This window comes from Calonectris borealis, chromosome 1, assembly GCF_964195595.1.
Source record: "Calonectris borealis chromosome 1, bCalBor7.hap1.2, whole genome shotgun sequence".
NCBI classification, from domain to species: Eukaryota; Metazoa; Chordata; class Aves; order Procellariiformes; family Procellariidae; genus Calonectris; species Calonectris borealis.
In genome coordinates, this window is record NC_134312.1 from 117,294,571 (window position 1) to 117,312,545 (window position 17,975).

The following is a 17,975-nucleotide window of genomic DNA, read 5'->3' on the forward strand; positions in this document are numbered from 1 at the left end:
AATATTTTAAATCTCAGTGCAATTAGCTAATTATTCACCCAAAAGTTAGTTAAGAATAATGGTAGATGGTAACAGACTTTCTCCTCCCATAATGGCAAACTGTATCTACCTACAAAATAACTCACCTGACATTCTGGGTCACCAAATCTGCAGTTAAACTCTAGAACTTTAGGTCCATCTTTGGTAAGCATTAATCCAGCATAAAGCACACCTGGAATAAAAAATTATATAATAAGCTATCTAAGCAACGGCATAGGTCATTTATTTTGAATCTATTCATAACGGTGTTAAAAAGGATGCCACCTGTGTTAATTTAAAGGTAGGATGTTAACACTTTAGAAATGTTAAAAATATATCAGGCGGAAATATTTGTGGTCACAATTTTGCATCTTATTTTCAAATGTAGTCCTTTCTGTTCTTCCTTACTTGATGATTATCCATCGTTAATGAAACTATATCCATTGCTTTCAATGGGCTCTAAATCAAGCCACTGATACTAAACCCAGTTTCCAAATAGATCAAAGTTATCTTCCTTAACTTACAGTGTGAGTTAGGCCTATAAAGAGGACAAAGTAAAAAAACTGTCTTTCTCCTTATGCTTAAAAACCCCAAACTTCTGTACATACCAAAATAGGGGACACCTTCTTTCCTCATGCCATCAACAGTTTTCTGAAGAATCTTATCTCTTATTTTCTGCAGTAAATCTTTAGAAATCTAATAAAACAGGATTAGAAAACAGCGTTTGTAGAAAGTGAGCGCATGATTTTTCCTACTGTGATGGCTAGCGTTTTTAAGAGCCAAGCAGAAAACTTGGATGGTCTCTTGCTCACTCCAAAACATTTCATACAACAGAAAGCTAATATTTTTTTCTCCCTCCTCAGACAACATACCACAATATTAAAACAACCATCTGCATTTCTTCAGACACTTTTCCATGCTTAGATCTACATGTGCAAGCAATCCCACTGGCTTCACTGGAACAAACCATTTGCACAGACATACTGGCATTTAGATAAGGCCTCCCAAAGACAAATCACAGTTGGAAAGTATAGTGATCAATGATAAAATTTTATTCAATAAACAAGATTAATAGCTTTCTATACGAACAACACCCATTATTTTTTTGAACTTAAAAAAGAAATATCTCTGGCTATGACACAGGTGAATAGAAAGCAAAGTAAGTCCTTTTGCAAATAGTTCCTTGCCAAACTACCTTGAGGTACAGCAAGTGAACTAAGCTCATCATTAGCTTAGTTTGGCACAAGATAAAAATGTGGTTTTAAGCACTTAGTTCTAACAATCAGTATTTCATAACACTTAAAAACCAAATCAAAATACAAGGTTGCAGAAATAACACTTCCACCTTTATAATTAAAAGTAATTCAGTAGAAATAGCCTCCTTTTTAGAGGAACAAATTCAAGTTATGGACTTCACTTGACTATGTCTGTTTTAGGCAACACTTTCCATTCACAAGAGCCCATTGTCTTCACTCTCCTGTTCATCATGGTGGAACTAAAAAATCAGACATGCTTTCAATACTAGAGCTGTAGTACAGCTTTAGTGAAACATCTCCTTGTCAATACTTTTTACCTGAGGTGCTGGGGAATAAGCTCCCATCCCTCCAGTGTTAGGGCCTTCATCTCCATCCATTAATCGCTTGTGGTCCTGGGCTGGAGGCATGGGAGCAATTGTGACGCCATCAGTGAAACATAAGCACTAGAAAACAAGGAGAATAATTTAAAGCCCAGTGTATGATTAAAATTAAAGCACAGAAAGTGCAAATATATTTGATTTTCAGTGTTGCAAACGGATATTTAAGAGTATAAATTCTGATTTCCTGATCAAACAAACTACAGTATTCTAAACATTTCCCTTTTCCCTCAGGAAGCAGTGCCTCAGTTTATATGATCTTCCTACAGAAATTAACTTTCATATAACATATAAAAAATTATAACATAATATCAGTAGTTGTACTGAAAAGAAATACTCAGAAGGTTAAAAAAGAATTTAAAACACTCCATGACGGAAGCTACTTCTTCCCCCCCGCTTCCTCCCTCCTGCCCCGGAAAGAAGGCATTACATTCCTTTCAAGATTTCCTTTTCCTTGTTGATAAAACTATTTACTTTCAAATTATTTATAAATTACTTATATAGCAGATGCTTTTATCCTCAATATCTTCATAATAACAAGCCTTCTGGCATCTTCTGTAATTCGATGATGATGTTCACTGTCTGGACTACTGCTAGCAATACTCACAAAAACATTTTATAATGCTAATTAAAAAACAAGCAAGGATTCCCCGACAAAACCCGAAAATGCCAAAATATTAATATATTAAAAACTACAGTCATTTGCAGAAGGTGAATTATTTTGACAGCCAAGGCAAGCAGTATTTTTTCTTCATGTTGTCAGCCATCATAGGAAAAAAAACTTTCAACTGCATGTTTATATTATTGTGTTATACTACACTAAGTCTGATAGTCTTCTAAGGACTAATTAAGAGCATTACATATTTTCCACCAGAGAATGAAGATCTGGATAACCCCTTAGTTCCTAAAAACGTCAAGCCAACCAGGAAAGAATAAGGATGACCAATATCTGCACGTCTCATTTCTTCGTATTGGGCAGGAAACCAGACTATGCAAAGACTGGCAACAGTTGGAGATGATCACTTACTTTATAAATACCACCACCTCCAAGATGAATGTTCACAACATCCAGCATAAGTCAATTCCAGCTCCAGGAGTCGGGAACCTGAGCTGGTACTTGGCTGTTCTACATTGTGTGATGCAAGTGTCAAGTTCCCTTGCCACCTCAAAACCTAGGCTCTAATTCTCCTTTTGTCCTTCACACTCTGCTAATTAAATCAGATATACTTTTTTAAACAGAGGAGCTGAATCAGCCTAAGACGAAGGAAATGTTCTCTCTACATCTGCAGAGTAAATCAACACTGTCAAATCATTCAACAGCCTTTGGTTCCAGATCCTTCGTCCCCAGGTACGCCTCCACATTGCAATCTCTCCGGCAATGAAACTGGTTAAAGAGGATCCTGCCTGCACCTGTCTTGAGCTGATTGTTCCCTTGCTCCAAAGGATTTTACTGCTCCCTCATGATACAGTTCAAATATTCCTTTCATCAGCAAAGCTGATTAAAGAAAGTCTCCATCCTCCCTTACTCCCCACCACTCCTTGCCTTGCTCTGCACTTTACCATCCTATTACTTGTACTGATTCAAATGGCACGGGGCTCTAAACCAGAACATAGAAAACATGCAAGGTGGTGGTGTTGATTGCTTTGAGAAAAGGTCTTTAGGTTGTAGCTTCATGAACAGGTAACTACTATAACTGAATCAACAGCAAACAGCAGTGAACAGGTAGCAATATGGAAGGGAAGGGACATTTTATACTGTCTTTGCTGTCAAAGAAATCATAACACAGAACTGCACGCTCAATGACACTCCAAATTTTTAAGGTTTGATTTTTTTTTCCATGTGGCAACAGCTGATTACTGGTTGAGTTATTTTTAATTTGAATTATTTTAACAGACTGCAGGAAGTTTGGCTCTTAACACAGCTGTCTTTAATTAATACAATTTTATTTATAAACAGATAACTGTTTTTAATTTAAGTAATAAAATCTTACACATCCCTGCTGTAGGTACTTACACAGTGTTTCCTAAACAGTTTAGAACAGGTATAATCAAAGTGTTACAGTGAGATGCACACTTACAGAAACTTCTTCTCCTTCAAGAAGTTCTTCAACAACAACAGTCTCCCCAGCTGTGCCAAAAGTCTTATCCTACAGTAAAACCAAAATATCTTAAGTTCTGTTTCAGTTATTTTAAAATATTCAAAATGCAACAAGAAAAAATATTTTTAAAACAGCAAGAAAAATGCAGCGCGGTTTTGAGGCTATTAATCCATTCTCCATCCTGGGTATGTCAGCAATGGTAAAATCTTTGCTCCTCTTTTCTGCTTATTCTTCAATAAATGCAGATTTTATGCTTGAATATTTTTAAATTGCAGATGATATTTATAACTTACTGAGCAATTCCTCATGCTCTACCTTCTGAAGTTTGGACCCATGATACTGAGAGTAATAGCAATGACTGTCAAGTCTATAATCTTGTCCTGGTTTTGGCTGGGATAGAGTTAATTTTCTTCCTAGTAGCTGGTATAGTGCTGTGTTTTGGATTTAGGATGAGAATAGTGTTGATAACACATTGATGTTTTAGTTGTTGCTAAGTAGTGCTTAATAGTCAAGGACTTTTCAGCTTCCCATGCTCTGCCAGGTGCACAAGAAGCTGGGAGGAGGCACAGCTGGGACAGCTGACCCAAACTGCCCAGAGGGATATTCCATACCATATGACGTCACGCTCAGTATATAAACTGAGGGGAGTTGGCCGGGGGGCAGTGATCGCTGCTCAAGGACTGGCTGGGCATCGGTCGGTGGGTGGTGAGTGGTTGCATCACTTGTTTTTCCTGGGTTTTGTTCCTCTCTCTCTCTCTCTCTCGTTGTTTTTCTCTTCATTACAATTTATTATTACTGTTGTTGTTGTTATTATTATTATTTTATTTCAAGTATTAAAATGTTCTTATCTCAACCCACAAGTTTCCTTACTTTTGCCTTTCCGAATCTCTCCCCCCCCACCAGGGAGGGGGAGGGTGAGCGAGCAGCTGTGTGGTGCTTAGTTGCCAACTGGGGTTAAACCACGACAAATCTGAACTTTTACTTTATAAGAAAGTTCAATTCTATACAATACATTGGAAGGGGGCAATATTTTCATATTCCAATGCAATGTTTGAACACTGACTGCATATTTAGGCAATTAAGAACCACCAACCCACCCTGACAAGATAATTTTGTGGGTCTATAAGACTTTCTAACATTTTTTTTGTTCAAGACATTGGGCCACATGTTAAGACATATATTTGTCCAATAACCATACACACACACACACAAAACAAAATGTGAGTGCAGAACCTATACTGATTCTTGAAATACAAGTGTGGATTTCAATAATACAATACATACAATAATGTCTCCTATGAATCAGCATAGCTCCACTGAATTGTAAGATGCTGTGCTGCTGACACCAGCTGAGGACCTGGCCTGTATGTGTCTTATTTTCCAGCTTTATGTTCCTAACTGTTCAGGTGAAATCGTTTCATTTTGCTTCTCTTCAGATTTTGATGGTCCTAATATATTTGTTGAATATCCTACCTAAATACTTAATACCTAAATACCTACTTAATATGAAATAATTCCACTGGAATTTTACTACACAATTAAGTGCTGTGTGACTGGAGTCCTAAAGCTGATGTTGCTTGTCAAGATCCAGCTCAATCACGGTGTTAATATTACAGCATTGTAGTACCTGTTTGATTGCAGCAGTCTCAAATGGTTAAAAAAAAAAAAAGGGAATCCATATGGAAATACGTGCGGGTTTTCATTACGAACAATTTTATTTTAGCCTACAGGAACTATGCCAAGAAAGAGTACCCTGCCTCAAGCAATAAATATGGCAGAGCTTCATAGCTGTGCAAATAATGGGTAAAAGATTTGATGGCTTTTAGCCAAAATCCTATTACATAGACATAAAGAATATCTTTGAGACTCTGAGACGGTTAACAACTTATTTTGTGTGAGAACTCCTCCAGTTAGTGCATGACATTTCTACTCACCTGCATGATTTCAGTAACAGCTTTGCAGGCTTCTTCCTTGTTTGAAGCCACAATTACTCCTTTGCCAGCCGCCAGGCCACTAGCTTTAACAACTAAAGCAGGGAAGTTTGCACTTCAAAGACAGAGAAAAGAGATTCAACAGTAAATACTCTGTATTGCAAATGCATTTTGTAGGCATTTTGAACATTTTAATAGTTGAAAGATCAAAATACCTATCGGTTTTCATAGCAACTGTTTTACCTTATTGAATAACGCACAAATGAAAAACAGGCTTCTCTTGTTATGCTATGTCTGTAAAGGATTTCTGCTTCCTGTTTTTTCCTGACCACTGAATTTCATTACTGCTCTGAAAGGTTGCTTTCCTCTTAATAATTTACTGTTGTATTATTTCTGGGTCACCTGGATTGTATTCTGATGAATAGACCATAATTTGCTGAGTAAGTCTCCAATGCAGAACTTATATTTGCAGAGAAAAGGTACAAAGAAGGCAGAACGTATGACTATTAGACTGCCAGCTGGGTTTCCACAATAGGCAATTTGAAAAAATAAAAACTTGTCCTATATTCTCCTGTAAACTGAATGCTGAATTCTATTTTCATTGAAGAGCAGTAAATAAGAACCATGTAATTATCAGACTTATTGCAGTGTGATAGTGTCGTGTTAGATTATCCTTTAAAACCTTTACAGATGTTCTAGCACAGCCAAAAGTACTGATACATTAGTAATCATTTGATTGTTTGTTTTGGCTACCTAGCACACTGTACATTGCTATAAAAAAAAAAAATTCTAAAATGACAAGAATTTTACCTGTTAATAAAGCTACATGCTGCTTTAGGATCAGTAAAAGATTTCCATCTCGCAGTTGGGATCTCATGACGATCCAAAAAGGCTTTGGTGAAACTCTTACTGGACTCCAACTGAGCTGCTTTTGCTGTTGGACCAAAACACCTTACTCCAGCTGCTGTCAAGTCATCAACAATTCCTAAAAATGACAACAAAAAAATTTTATAAATCACCAGATGATTTATAGGAGTCATGTCATCCAAGTCTACAGATGCACTGATTTGTTGGAACAAGTATGTCAGGAATGCTAAGCCATATATTTCTATCCAGTCCCTATTTTACCAGATGGATGGTAAAAAAGATGCATTCTTCACTGTAATCAGGAGCAGGTAACTCTGCAATATCTGGGGCTAAGAAGATCCACATTGGTAAGAGATGCCAACCCCCCCTTGTTTTATTATAGCTTTTAGCTAAAAAGTCGTCTTTAGTCTTTTGTAAAGATGACAATTGTTGATCATGTAAAAGGTTGAAACAGAAAAACTATCAACATGTTTATAAATGTTTTAACCAAGTCCCAAATTATTACTATTTCAAAAAATGAAAACTCCATAGGAAAATCAAAACTCTAGTTAAGGTTCCTATATGGAAACACTTTGATACCTCTTTTACTAATTCCAAGCACTTAAAAAGAAACTGAACATTTAAGGATATTTTAACTGTTATATTGCTCACACAATACCCTTCAGAAATTCCTTTTCATCACAGCAAAACCCTGAATTTCAGGGAAACTCCCACGGAGGATCTGTTTCCATTCCTACTGAAGACACTCAGATACTGTTGAGTGGTGCACAGAAGATAGGGACTACAATTTACTTTTCTTCCTAAATTATAAAGGCTATGATTTTTAGCTTGCTTTCTCTTACCAGCGGCAAGAGGAACCTCTGGACCAACCACAACCAGCCTGATGTCCTGATCTCTGCAGAACTGGGCAAGTGCAGCATGATTGTTGACTGAAACAGCTGTCAAAGATACAAAAAGGTGGTAAGACTGCATTCATGACGGTTGCTTAGCACTTATTTATCACATAATGCTGAAGGAGCATTTTCACCACTCACATTCTTGAATAGCAGGTCATTGTGAATCTGGAAGAGTGAGGCATACACTAATATAAAGACTTATATGCAACGCTTGGACCAAAATACACCACCAAACCCCCAAGCAAAGGCTGCAGTTTGACATGCATTGTAAACTGACCTTGCTCTTGAAGGTGAGGAAAAAAGTTTCGGGTTCCCCTATACTGTCATAGAGTAAATGGTTCTCTTCTCTAGAAACATCCTGTTTGCCAGCACAAGAAGCATCGCGAAGGATCCAAGTGAAAAATAACTCACAAGCAAAAAAAAAAACCATATATTTTTCAGCCAGTCTCCTCCCTGAGTAAGGTCACCATGAAGCTTTACACGTTTGTGCCAGCACGGTGTAGGGGACAGGAACAAATGGCTGATGGTGGGATTGCAATCATTTTCTTTTCTTTTTTTCTTTCCTTCTGTAGCGCCAGTTAAAAATTGCCACACTAAACCGTGACCCCACTGAAACAAAGGGGAATCTGCACATTCTTTCTTACATTAGGCTGAACTTAATAAGGGCAGGTGCTGTAATTATGGGTGAGGATATTTGGTTCTAGGTTTTTAGGACCATTATCTTCCCATAAACAAACGTTTAATATGACGATACTTGGAATGCCAAAAACTGTGTAAACAAAAGAAAAAGCTTGCACGAAAGACAATAATGTCAAGTCTCATGATAAAAAATTTACGCAAAGGCAATGCAATTCCACTGCTTTTATCAAGAATAAATAAAGCCAAGGTCTACAGAGGACGGGAACGTGAACCCGGAGAGAGCCAAAAAAGCGGTGAGCGCGATCCGGCGTGGATTGGCTGCCCCTGCGGGAGGAGACTAACACATCAGGGCACGAAGCTGGCAAAGGGAGCACTGTACGGCCCAGCACAGACCCTCCTTGCAGCTGGACTACTTTGCTTCAAGTTTTGTCTGTGATCTCCTGTTAGTGACTGTACTGGCAAGCACGCCGGGAGCTGATGGTCTCTTCCCGCTAGTTTCTGGGGAAGTGATGAGAGAGAAAGGAGAGGCAGTGATACAGCAGCTTCTGCGGGGCAAACAGGCACGATTTTGTGTCGGTGCCCACTGCGCTCCCGCCATCCCGTACGAAAATAAGCTGCCTGCTTCCACAAGAGAAGCCGTCGTTTCTGCCTAAGAGATGGCATAAAAGCAACTATCTGAAACCTACATATTGGTTATAGATTTGCCCTGTTTGGGCGGGGTGGGGGAAAAACTGACTGAACACTAATAAAAACTACCTCCTTGATACCTGTGTAACAGTTCAGTTACTTTGTTCCACCAACATTTGTAAGTAAGGAGAAGCAAAGGCCTTTGACTTCCATGTGCAATTTATGCCATTTGACTTCTGGCTCACAAGAGAGCAAAACCAAAAGCGTAACACACTTGGCTTTAAAGTACTGATTAACATAAAGGTCAATATTGTCTTTCAGTCCCATGGGGTTGTTGTGAAAGCAGCTGGAGAACAGCAGATCCCGACCGAAGAGAGTGGGAGCTCTGGTGGGCCTCTGAAGAGGGACGATCCTTGTTCCCCACAAAATGAATCCATGCGAAGGGGAGCAAGGAAAGGAATGAGCCCTTAAGGTGACTGCGCTTTTCATCCCAAATTGTCCTGCCACAGGCCTGACCTACTAGTGATATGAACACTGAATATGGCACAAGATTTACATGATGTGGAAATGTCCTAGTAGCAAATGGAAAGGAATAAATCACATCGTTAATACGTAATTTTAACTTTCCCCCCAAACATCATTTTCCTCAGGATGTAGACTGAAAGTGGACATTTTTGTAGCTGTGTTTCATTTCTCAAAACCACAGCTAAACATTCCTTTCGAACCAGACAGAAGGACCTTGGACCAAGGTTTTCAAAGCTAGAGCTTAAAGTTAAGAGTATATGTTACACTAGAGCTAAAAAGTGATGGAAGGAGGTGTCAGGATGCTAAACTCCATTCATAGACACGCATATGTCTATCTCTGGATTCAGCAAGCCATTCTGTATGCTTCTGGCACAAAAACTGCCCCGCTAATTAAATACAAATTGAATATAAAACTATATTTAGCCACTCAACCTATATCTGTCTTTATTGTCAGAAACGATAACTGACTCAAATTAACCATGAAAACTTTTTTTGACTTAGATACAGGCAGGGTTTGAAGGATTTAACGTTATTTATAATTCTAAGCTCACTTTTATATGTTTCAGAAATCATTTGAGAACCAGAGTTTCAATGCTAATTAAAGGCAATCTCATGAACCATGAAGGGAGAATGAACCTTCAGAGCCTTGATTATACCAAAAAAACCAGAAACAATGGTAGCAGTTTCACAGACATTGTTGCCCAGGCTCACACAATATAATAGGGCTCACATGCTTCTGTAAAGCTGTTTCCATTTTCTCCTGAGTTAAAATATAGACCGCAGTGGTAGGACTAAAATGCCTGAGCAGATAAGACAAATTGTCTCCTTAAAAACCAAAGAAGTCAAACTCTTCATAAATTCTAGATTCTTCCCGTCTCCTGGTTGGCTGAGGATTTCTCTCCCAAAGTACATGTGAGCCCATAGTCTAGAAAAAAAGATTTTAGTACACATGGTAGGTTTCACGGACCTGGCTCGAGCATTATTACGCACACGCTCAAATATTTTCCACTGTTGAGGGTGCAGTATTTTTTATGGAATAACAAGGTGAGGGAAAAGCACAGCAGTTTTTAAAAGACACCGCTTGCAAAAAAATACTGACATTAACATTCTGCAGGCCATACAGACTGGCATTGACTCCATTTAGCATAAGGGTAAAGGTTTTTGTTTGACTTTCTGGGATGAAAAGGAAACGTGTGACTTTCCTGTCAGGCTCTTCCTTGGGCCCTCTCCTCAGAGACCAAATAGAACAAAAAACTACTTACGAGACTGTGACTAGTCAAAGAAATTAAGGACAAAGTTATTCAAACAGCCTGTAATTAAGCATTCCAATGGAATTAAGTATGATAATTACCTGCTGTACAAGAATCTGACAGGATTCATGCTTCCACATGAGATGGTAACAAAAAAGATTTTACTCACATAGAAATATGAATGCAGAAAATTGAGGTACATAATTCATGTTCACATGCATACTATGTTAACTTTAATTCCGTATGTTATCACATTTTTTGAAGTGGAAACTTAAGTCGGTTGTTTAAACTACCTAATTCAGGATCTGTTATATAAAGGACACAAGACAGGAACCTCTGAGTAATTACCCCTGGTTTTGTACTAATTCACTGTGTGCCTCCAGGCAAGCACCTTAGACCAGTATATTTTTTAAAATGCAGCACGTAATTTTGGATGCTCAATTTGAAATACCTTAAGCTTGATTTCTCAAAACTAATAACTATGAATAGTTTCAATTATAGCCAGTCAGAGCTTAACATATTAAGCTAGAAGCTCAAAACAGGCAGTCAGTACGAAGAGAGAAACATTTGAAAATAACCTTAACTTCTTAAGGTCACTAAGACAAAGAAATGAATGTTTTTCTATGGTTGAACATGTCAGGTGAGAAAGTATTCTCATCAAAGGTTGTAGGGATCACAGGGCTTCAATGCACTTCTGAAAATATAATAGTGAATTTAGTACTTTAGGTGCTGGCATTTGCTTCAGGCACTTTTCAGCTGTTCACCAACCAGTTGTTGAACTGCAGTGCGTACCAAGAGAAACCATCACCCCTTCCCTGCTAGGCTGCTGGGAGGCAGGAACCACTGCAGCTATCCCAAGCTCTATTCCTGCAGGAATGTGCATTGGACAGATGAAGTTTTGGCTGCATCCTCCACCCTCAAACCCAAAGAACTAGCTATCACAACTGAGATCGTATAAAATGAGTGGTAGTTGCACAAGGTTTTGCTCAGACGTTTTTATTTCTTAACTGCTACCATCTATTTCACATGTCTGGAACCTTAAAAAATAGCAATAATAATAATCCTTTCACATTAACAGATCCATGAACGGAACAACTTATTTGTTGAGTTATCAAATTTAAAAAGGGTATTTTTTCTTTTTACCTGAATTTGAAATTTTTCCATTGTCAGCTGTTCCTGCATTTCCTGGCGCAACAAAGACATGTTTTACATGTGGGGACTGGGCCAACTTCCAGGCCAGCGCATGCTCTCTCCCTCCACTGCCAATCACAAGCACCTGATCGGCCATTAGTCTGCATAAAACCAGAACACAAGCAAAACAGCCAGAATTAGGCGCGTGAGGTTAGGAAAGCAAGAGCTTCACAGACCACGGTTTTAAGTGCAACGCAACTGCTAATGGAGGTGAATGATGTCGCTTTGTTTCAGGCAATGATATTTCTATAAGGGTTTTGTTGGTTTAAAAAAAAAAAGAGAGAGAGATGTACATGAAAATGGATAACTGACTTAATCAGATGTGATATAAACTAAATGTCAAAGACTGAACCGCTCCAGAACACAGAAGTAACCCGCAGGGCAATCCATCCTGGTTTTCCTTTAGTCAGATTGGCAACTGCTCCAAGTTATACAGAAGTCTGTGATATAGGAAAAACCCTTACGAGTGACCGGGCTGTGACGTGTAACCTATAAAAATTCCTGGAGAATCCAAGTCTGCAAAGGGCAAAGCCCTTCTGATGAACTAACTGTATGAACACAGTATTACAGTGTTGGGAGCTGTATGGGACCACTTAAGACTTTTTAGAGGTAATATCTGAAAGAGCTCTAAATACTTCAGGAAAAAGAAAGGCTAAGAGCAATAAGACAAGGAAATCAAACTTCCAGCTCTGACTTTCCTTAGGAGAGAACAACCACGAGGCAAACAACAGGGAAGACCAGGTGTCATTAATAAAGGAACTCGCTCTGAGAAGGTACTGCAGGACATCCATTCCTCTCTCCCATTCTGCTGAGTTTTAGAAAAACACATTAGCACTCTCTTGGCCTGCAGAAAGTAGGTGTATGAACAAAGGCTACAATTTCATTATAAACTGTCCAAAACCTTTTCAGCAGTTTGGAAACAAAATGGTCACAAAAATGACCTTATGTGTGTGTGTACACAGAACTTACACATATTGGATTCATGTCAATATTACAATTTTTTCTTTGAGCAGCCTTGGCTTTCTAAGACATGTTTACTTCTATGTGTATTCTCTACATATTTACTGATGTACGTCACCTCAGAATTGCTATCCCGACAATGACACCACACAACTAACAAGGGAATAGAAGGGTTCGCTTACACTGAAAAAACCCACTGGAATTCAGAAAACAGTAAATAAAGAAATAAAGTAAGTACGTAATTTGTAAAATAAGTACATATGTCTTTATTTGGAGTTCCTTGAAAAGCAAAGGCTAGCCTCCTAAGCTATTCAAAGAATAAGCTGTCAGAGTCACGTTAGTCCAACTATATATAAATTACGTACACAAACGATGCCACTGCACTGGTTAAAGTGAGAGTTTTATTCACAGAAGTCAAACGGTCCCTGAAGAATCTATTCAGTGAAGCAGAAAGCGAGCAGCTACAAGTGCAGCATGCACTACTTGCAGAAAATTTAAATCACAACATATGCAAAATAATGATCTACACCTATAAAAAATGGCTTAAAACATGTTAAGTAATGAGAATAAACAAAAAGAATTTCGTGTGGAAAACGGTACAATTTATTTAAAGGACTTTGCATGGCCAGCGAAGAGGCCTCATGTGTCCCTCTGCCGTACAAACGACCTCCCATTCATGGGGGGGAGGAAGGCAGCCCAGATAAGAGTTTTAGTCAAAAGGAACAACCAGTCTCCCCGCTGTAATCCCAGCACACCTAACACGCAACCCTTGGTCGCTCCCTGTGCCTCTTCCATTAAGCGGCTGGTCGTTGACCTGTGCTTGCCAATGTGTACAGTGCCTCCCAAGGCGAGCTCAGAGAAAAACCCCCGACACGCGATGCAGCTTGAATACACACGGGTGACAGCTCCATTTCCAAGAGCAGTGAAAAGTCAGGACTCCTCTGCGGTCCCCTCCTTTGCAGGAGGACAAGAGAGGACGACTAGCACAAAGCACATCTTAAATAAAAGAAAAGAAAAAAACCCAACAGATTTCTAAGCGAAAAGCAAAAAGACATGACGGAAAGCAGATTTTCAGCCAACTGATGAGGCAGGGGCATGCGCCTCTCCCCCACGTCAGCTGCTACAGATTGACTTGAATAAAGCTGCTCCGATAGCTCTGACCCTGGAGAAGCCCGTCCTTCCCGAGGACCTGGACTACGCAGGAAATGGCTTCTGCTCTGAGGGCACTATGCCATGCGTATGGTGAGCCTGATTTTTAAATCCAAGTCCTCTGTAACAAACTTTAGACAGGAAGAGCCCACCCATGTTTAGAAGGTATTCCTATGGCATTTGCTAATGTATTTTAATCCATTAACAAAGGAATGATTTGTTCAGAGTGACACTTTTAGGCAAAACATCCAGTCAGAATAAAGACAAAACAAACACGAATAGAAGGATAAAATATAGAAAATTAACAGTGAGTTGTTCACTATGAACTAAACACACTAGAGTTAAAATTTAATTGTAGTTTCAGGTGGGGGGAGACCAATAGCTTTCTAATCACCAGAGTTTCACAAAATATACATGTTGCAAAATTGCAGAGTTGTTTTAATTACAAAACTCCAGGATTACTTACAAGAAAAAAAAAATGTTGGGGTAAAAATTATCAGTTATGGTATACATATTTGGGATATCAAGTTACGCTAAACCTCTTTTACGTTACAACTCAAGCAAAAAGAAAAGATAAAAGGGGCTGGCTACAATGAAGGGATGAGTTAGATAAAGTCAGTTACCTAGGTCAAAAAAAAGCAATATAAAAGAATAAACATTTATCATGTAGCAGGCAGCTATCTCCTACACTAAAGTTAAACCAAACAAGCATGTTTCCAGTGCTGTCCACAGACAGTCATCATTAAATAATAATTTTTAAGGCCAATTTTATCAATAATAAGTTGAACTACACACATTACAACGTTTTCTTACAAGTACCTCAGAACTGAGTGCAGAGATTCAAACACAAACAGAGAACATACTTACTCTATCCTACGTGCTGCCAGTCTGAGGAAAGTAGTATTCAAGAGTTCAGATGGGCAAAGAGAAAGGAGATAAGCAGCCTCCGGTTAAAATGTAGTACCCCGTCCCAATATTACCGCCCCATTGACGACACTGTGCAGCTAGCCAATGAATGGGAAACTTCAGCCATTCCAGCTGGGAAGAGGGGACAGAAACTTGCATACAAATGGTCTAGGAGTGACGAGCAAAAACTTTGCAGAGCAGAAGCCCATCCTGTTGTCTCAAAACATGCAAAATAAATTCTGTCCCATCACAGGTATTTTTTGCAGTTAAAAACTGCTTACTAATCAGACTGTAAACATTCCCTTTTCAATCTAAAAATGAGGCTATGCATTTTTGCAATGCATAAAAATGAGGCTATACATAGTCCTATGCATATCAACAGTATGAAAGAGTAAGGTGCATGATGCACATTCACGTTCCATTAAGCCTACTGCTTAAAAATAGTAGAAGGACAGGCTTGAAGATCCAGTGACACTGCTGCCAGCTAAAGTAACTCACCATGCTGGCAACTCAGTCAAATAATCACTTCCTTTTTCCCCCAAAAGTAATGTATTCTAATACTACTGTCAGCTGGAAAAAAAAAAAAAAATATACAGCATAAAGTTCTATAGGGGAGCAGGTAAATAGAAGACGCCATATATCATAGTTCAAATAAAATTTAACCATTTTATAACAAAATGTGAGTAAAAAATAAGTTTCAGCCATTTGTTTCAAAACTTAATATTATTTGTGCATCCCACAAGTGGTATCCTAGCAACTTTTATTTAAGGATGTAGCTTGAGAAGAACTTCTGGTGGCAATCCCAGTTTAGGAGGCTCAAATCTAGCAGTTGCAGCCTTTCTTTTTCACACTGACATAAAAAGATGCCATGTAGGTCCTCTGCTGCCCAGCAATATCTTGCATTAAAAATGAAAATTCCAAGAGGCGACTTTTCTTTTTATTTTGTCAGTAATCCAGGAGTTAAAAATTTGTTCTCAAAAAGACAAAAGCCATTCACAAGGTAGATATTTCTTCTGTGAGGATTATCACACACTCAGGTTTTTTTGGAAGCAATATCTAAAACCCTTAAACTCCAAAAAGATTCCAAAATACGGTATGTAATTACCTTAAGCAACCATTGTCTGCTATTGTAAAGAAGGAAGATACGTTTGTTTGAAAGAGGTTTTAAAATAAAGACAGGTAGCATTTCAGGCAAGGGCTGTTATTAGGTCCTTATAGGAAATAAGAACAGGAGAGCAGAAACAAGCTAATCACTCCTCGTATCCAAGAGGAGAGGACATGAGGATAGAGTGAAAACAAGCTGATTTCCAGAGCCTATCCCTGACGTTGCCAGTAGTAAGTCAGCAGGGACGAGCATCAGCCTAGAGACCTTTATCCTCCACAAAAGGTAGGGCTCACCAAGAAGCTGGGCAACAATTCCACTAGGTCAGGGCCTGTGGAGCAGAGAAAATAAAGTGAGGAAGGCAAAACCAACAGTGTCTGATAGCTTTCTCCATCCTGACTCCTCCACAAGGCACAGTGAGATTTCAAATACCAGTAGAAGTGAGATAAGGTTACTAACTCAGTTGCTGTCCCTTCCCTATTAACAGGGGTTAAACTGAGCTCCTTGTTTGTATTTATGAAGATAACTGTATGAGAAAATGTAAACTCCTTAAGCAATTTCTTCCCAAGTTTCAGTTTCATATCGTAAGTGTGTGGTGCAAGTTACCTAAGTATTTCATCTCAACTAGGTGGAGTCTCATAATAAGCCATTGCATTATTACCTCACCCCTAACTAAAACAGTAAAAAGGTGCAATTAAAATAAGATCTATGCAACATAGCACAAACAGTAAAGAGCATGACTACTGGCAGCTCACTGCTTCAGACTGTTGTTTTTTTTTTTTTTAAGTTAAGCTCCAATGTTGTTGGTTTTCTCTGTGCTCCTCGATTGAGAGACCTGGGTGGAGTACGTTTTGCTTTGGTGAACCAAAGAACACCAAATCTTGAAAATCTGTGTGGAAAAGGTGGCACAAAACAAAGTAGGGTAAAAAGATACTTTTTAGTGTCTTAGTTTCAACAAAATCTGAGCTGAGGGTGGAGTGACAATAATAACACTTAAATATATTTAAAATGTTGCACTGTGCAGCATCCAAAGTGCTTCAGCCCTTCACTAAAAGGTATTTGCTGCTCAAGCAGGTTTACACTCTGCTGTGAAAATTTACACATGCATCAATGCTGGACCCATTAATACACCTTGTTATTGAAAGGGGATGTCGTGAACCCAGACACACTTTCCCCTTCCTTGTACTGGCTCCAGTGCTCACCTGAGCCTAGCCAATTCACTGAGATTTCATAAAACTAAAACTAACCTGAGCAAAAAAACCCAACCAATCAAAAACGGATCTCTGTAAGTTGAACTGGCTTAAAGGGCAATCTGCCAAGGTCTAGAGACACTAACAGTGAATGGATGGCACAACAGAGCTGAGCACAAGAACTCGAGGACAAGACCTGCCTTTCAGGCAACAGCAATCTACTCTTACCACGGCACGCGTAACATTTAACCTTAGCTGCAGCCTATTTAAAAGCTGCAGTATCTTAGCTTCCTAACACTGGGATTCAGGAAATCTGATGCAGGCATTCAAGTTTCTTTATACAAAAGATACGGTCCTTGCCCAGAGTGTCTTAACTCCTACCCTTCCTAGAGCTTAGGCTACAAAATGGCCCAGCAGTGACAGCACTTACCCCAAACACAAAGAACCCAAGCCCAGCATCACCCAGAAGGTTCAAACCCACACCCTCCAGTCCCTGGAAAAGAGCTCTTACCACTTGGCTTTGGACTAAAGGAGAAGGTTTATTCTTCCTCTTGTAGCTAGGCAGGAGAGGGAAAAGAAATTAAGGCTCACAGGACACAGCAAGAACACAAAACTGGGAAGGCTGTGCAATTCAGCTGCCTCCCCACCCAGTGTAGCATTAGTTTCTATCCCTAGCAGTCAGGACCATTTATGCATTTTTTTCATAAACCTGTAATGGGATAAAATATTGAAAGAACCGCTTAGAGAAGAAGCCAAAACCTAGGACTTCCTCCTCCCGACTCCAACAGGTAGGCTGCTGCCGTGCTCTCTTCCGGGAACCTGCCATCCTTTATTCGGCTTCTGACCTCGCCAGCAGCCAGATCGCATGGTCCCAACCCCCCTCAGGCTGAACCCTGCTCTTCTGCTTTCTAAATTAATGCTCTAATCAGCAGGCCAAGTCATTTCTTAAGAGTCTGCTTCACGTTATGAGTGCACACAGATCTCGGCACACA

General features: G+C 39.2%; 1 protein-coding gene across 3 annotated transcripts in view; it reads right to left on the reverse strand.

The window, feature by feature from the left end:
* GART (phosphoribosylglycinamide formyltransferase, phosphoribosylglycinamide synthetase, phosphoribosylaminoimidazole synthetase) overlaps positions 1 to 17,975 on the reverse strand; it is a 41,175-nt gene that overhangs the window by 20,932 nt on the left and 2,268 nt on the right. The window contains exons 1-9 of one of the 3 annotated variants that reach the window (XM_075171675.1): positions 16,090 to 16,106; positions 11,629 to 11,777; positions 7,391 to 7,486; positions 6,492 to 6,666; positions 5,685 to 5,796; positions 3,730 to 3,798; positions 1,592 to 1,717; positions 627 to 714; positions 126 to 211 (exon numbers count right to left, since the gene is read on the reverse strand). In XM_075171675.1, coding sequence (XP_075027776.1) covers positions 126 to 211; positions 627 to 714; positions 1,592 to 1,717; positions 3,730 to 3,798; positions 5,685 to 5,796; positions 6,492 to 6,666; positions 7,391 to 7,486; positions 11,629 to 11,773 — 897 coding nt within the window. In that variant the 5' untranslated portion in view covers positions 11,774 to 11,777; positions 16,090 to 16,106. Of the gene's footprint in view, positions 1 to 125; positions 212 to 626; positions 715 to 1,591; positions 1,718 to 3,729; positions 3,799 to 5,684; positions 5,797 to 6,491; positions 6,667 to 7,390; positions 7,487 to 11,628; positions 11,778 to 14,652; positions 14,717 to 16,089; positions 16,107 to 17,975 lie in introns of those variants that run through there. The other 2 variants (XM_075171684.1, XM_075171669.1) reach the window with 2 other exon arrangements.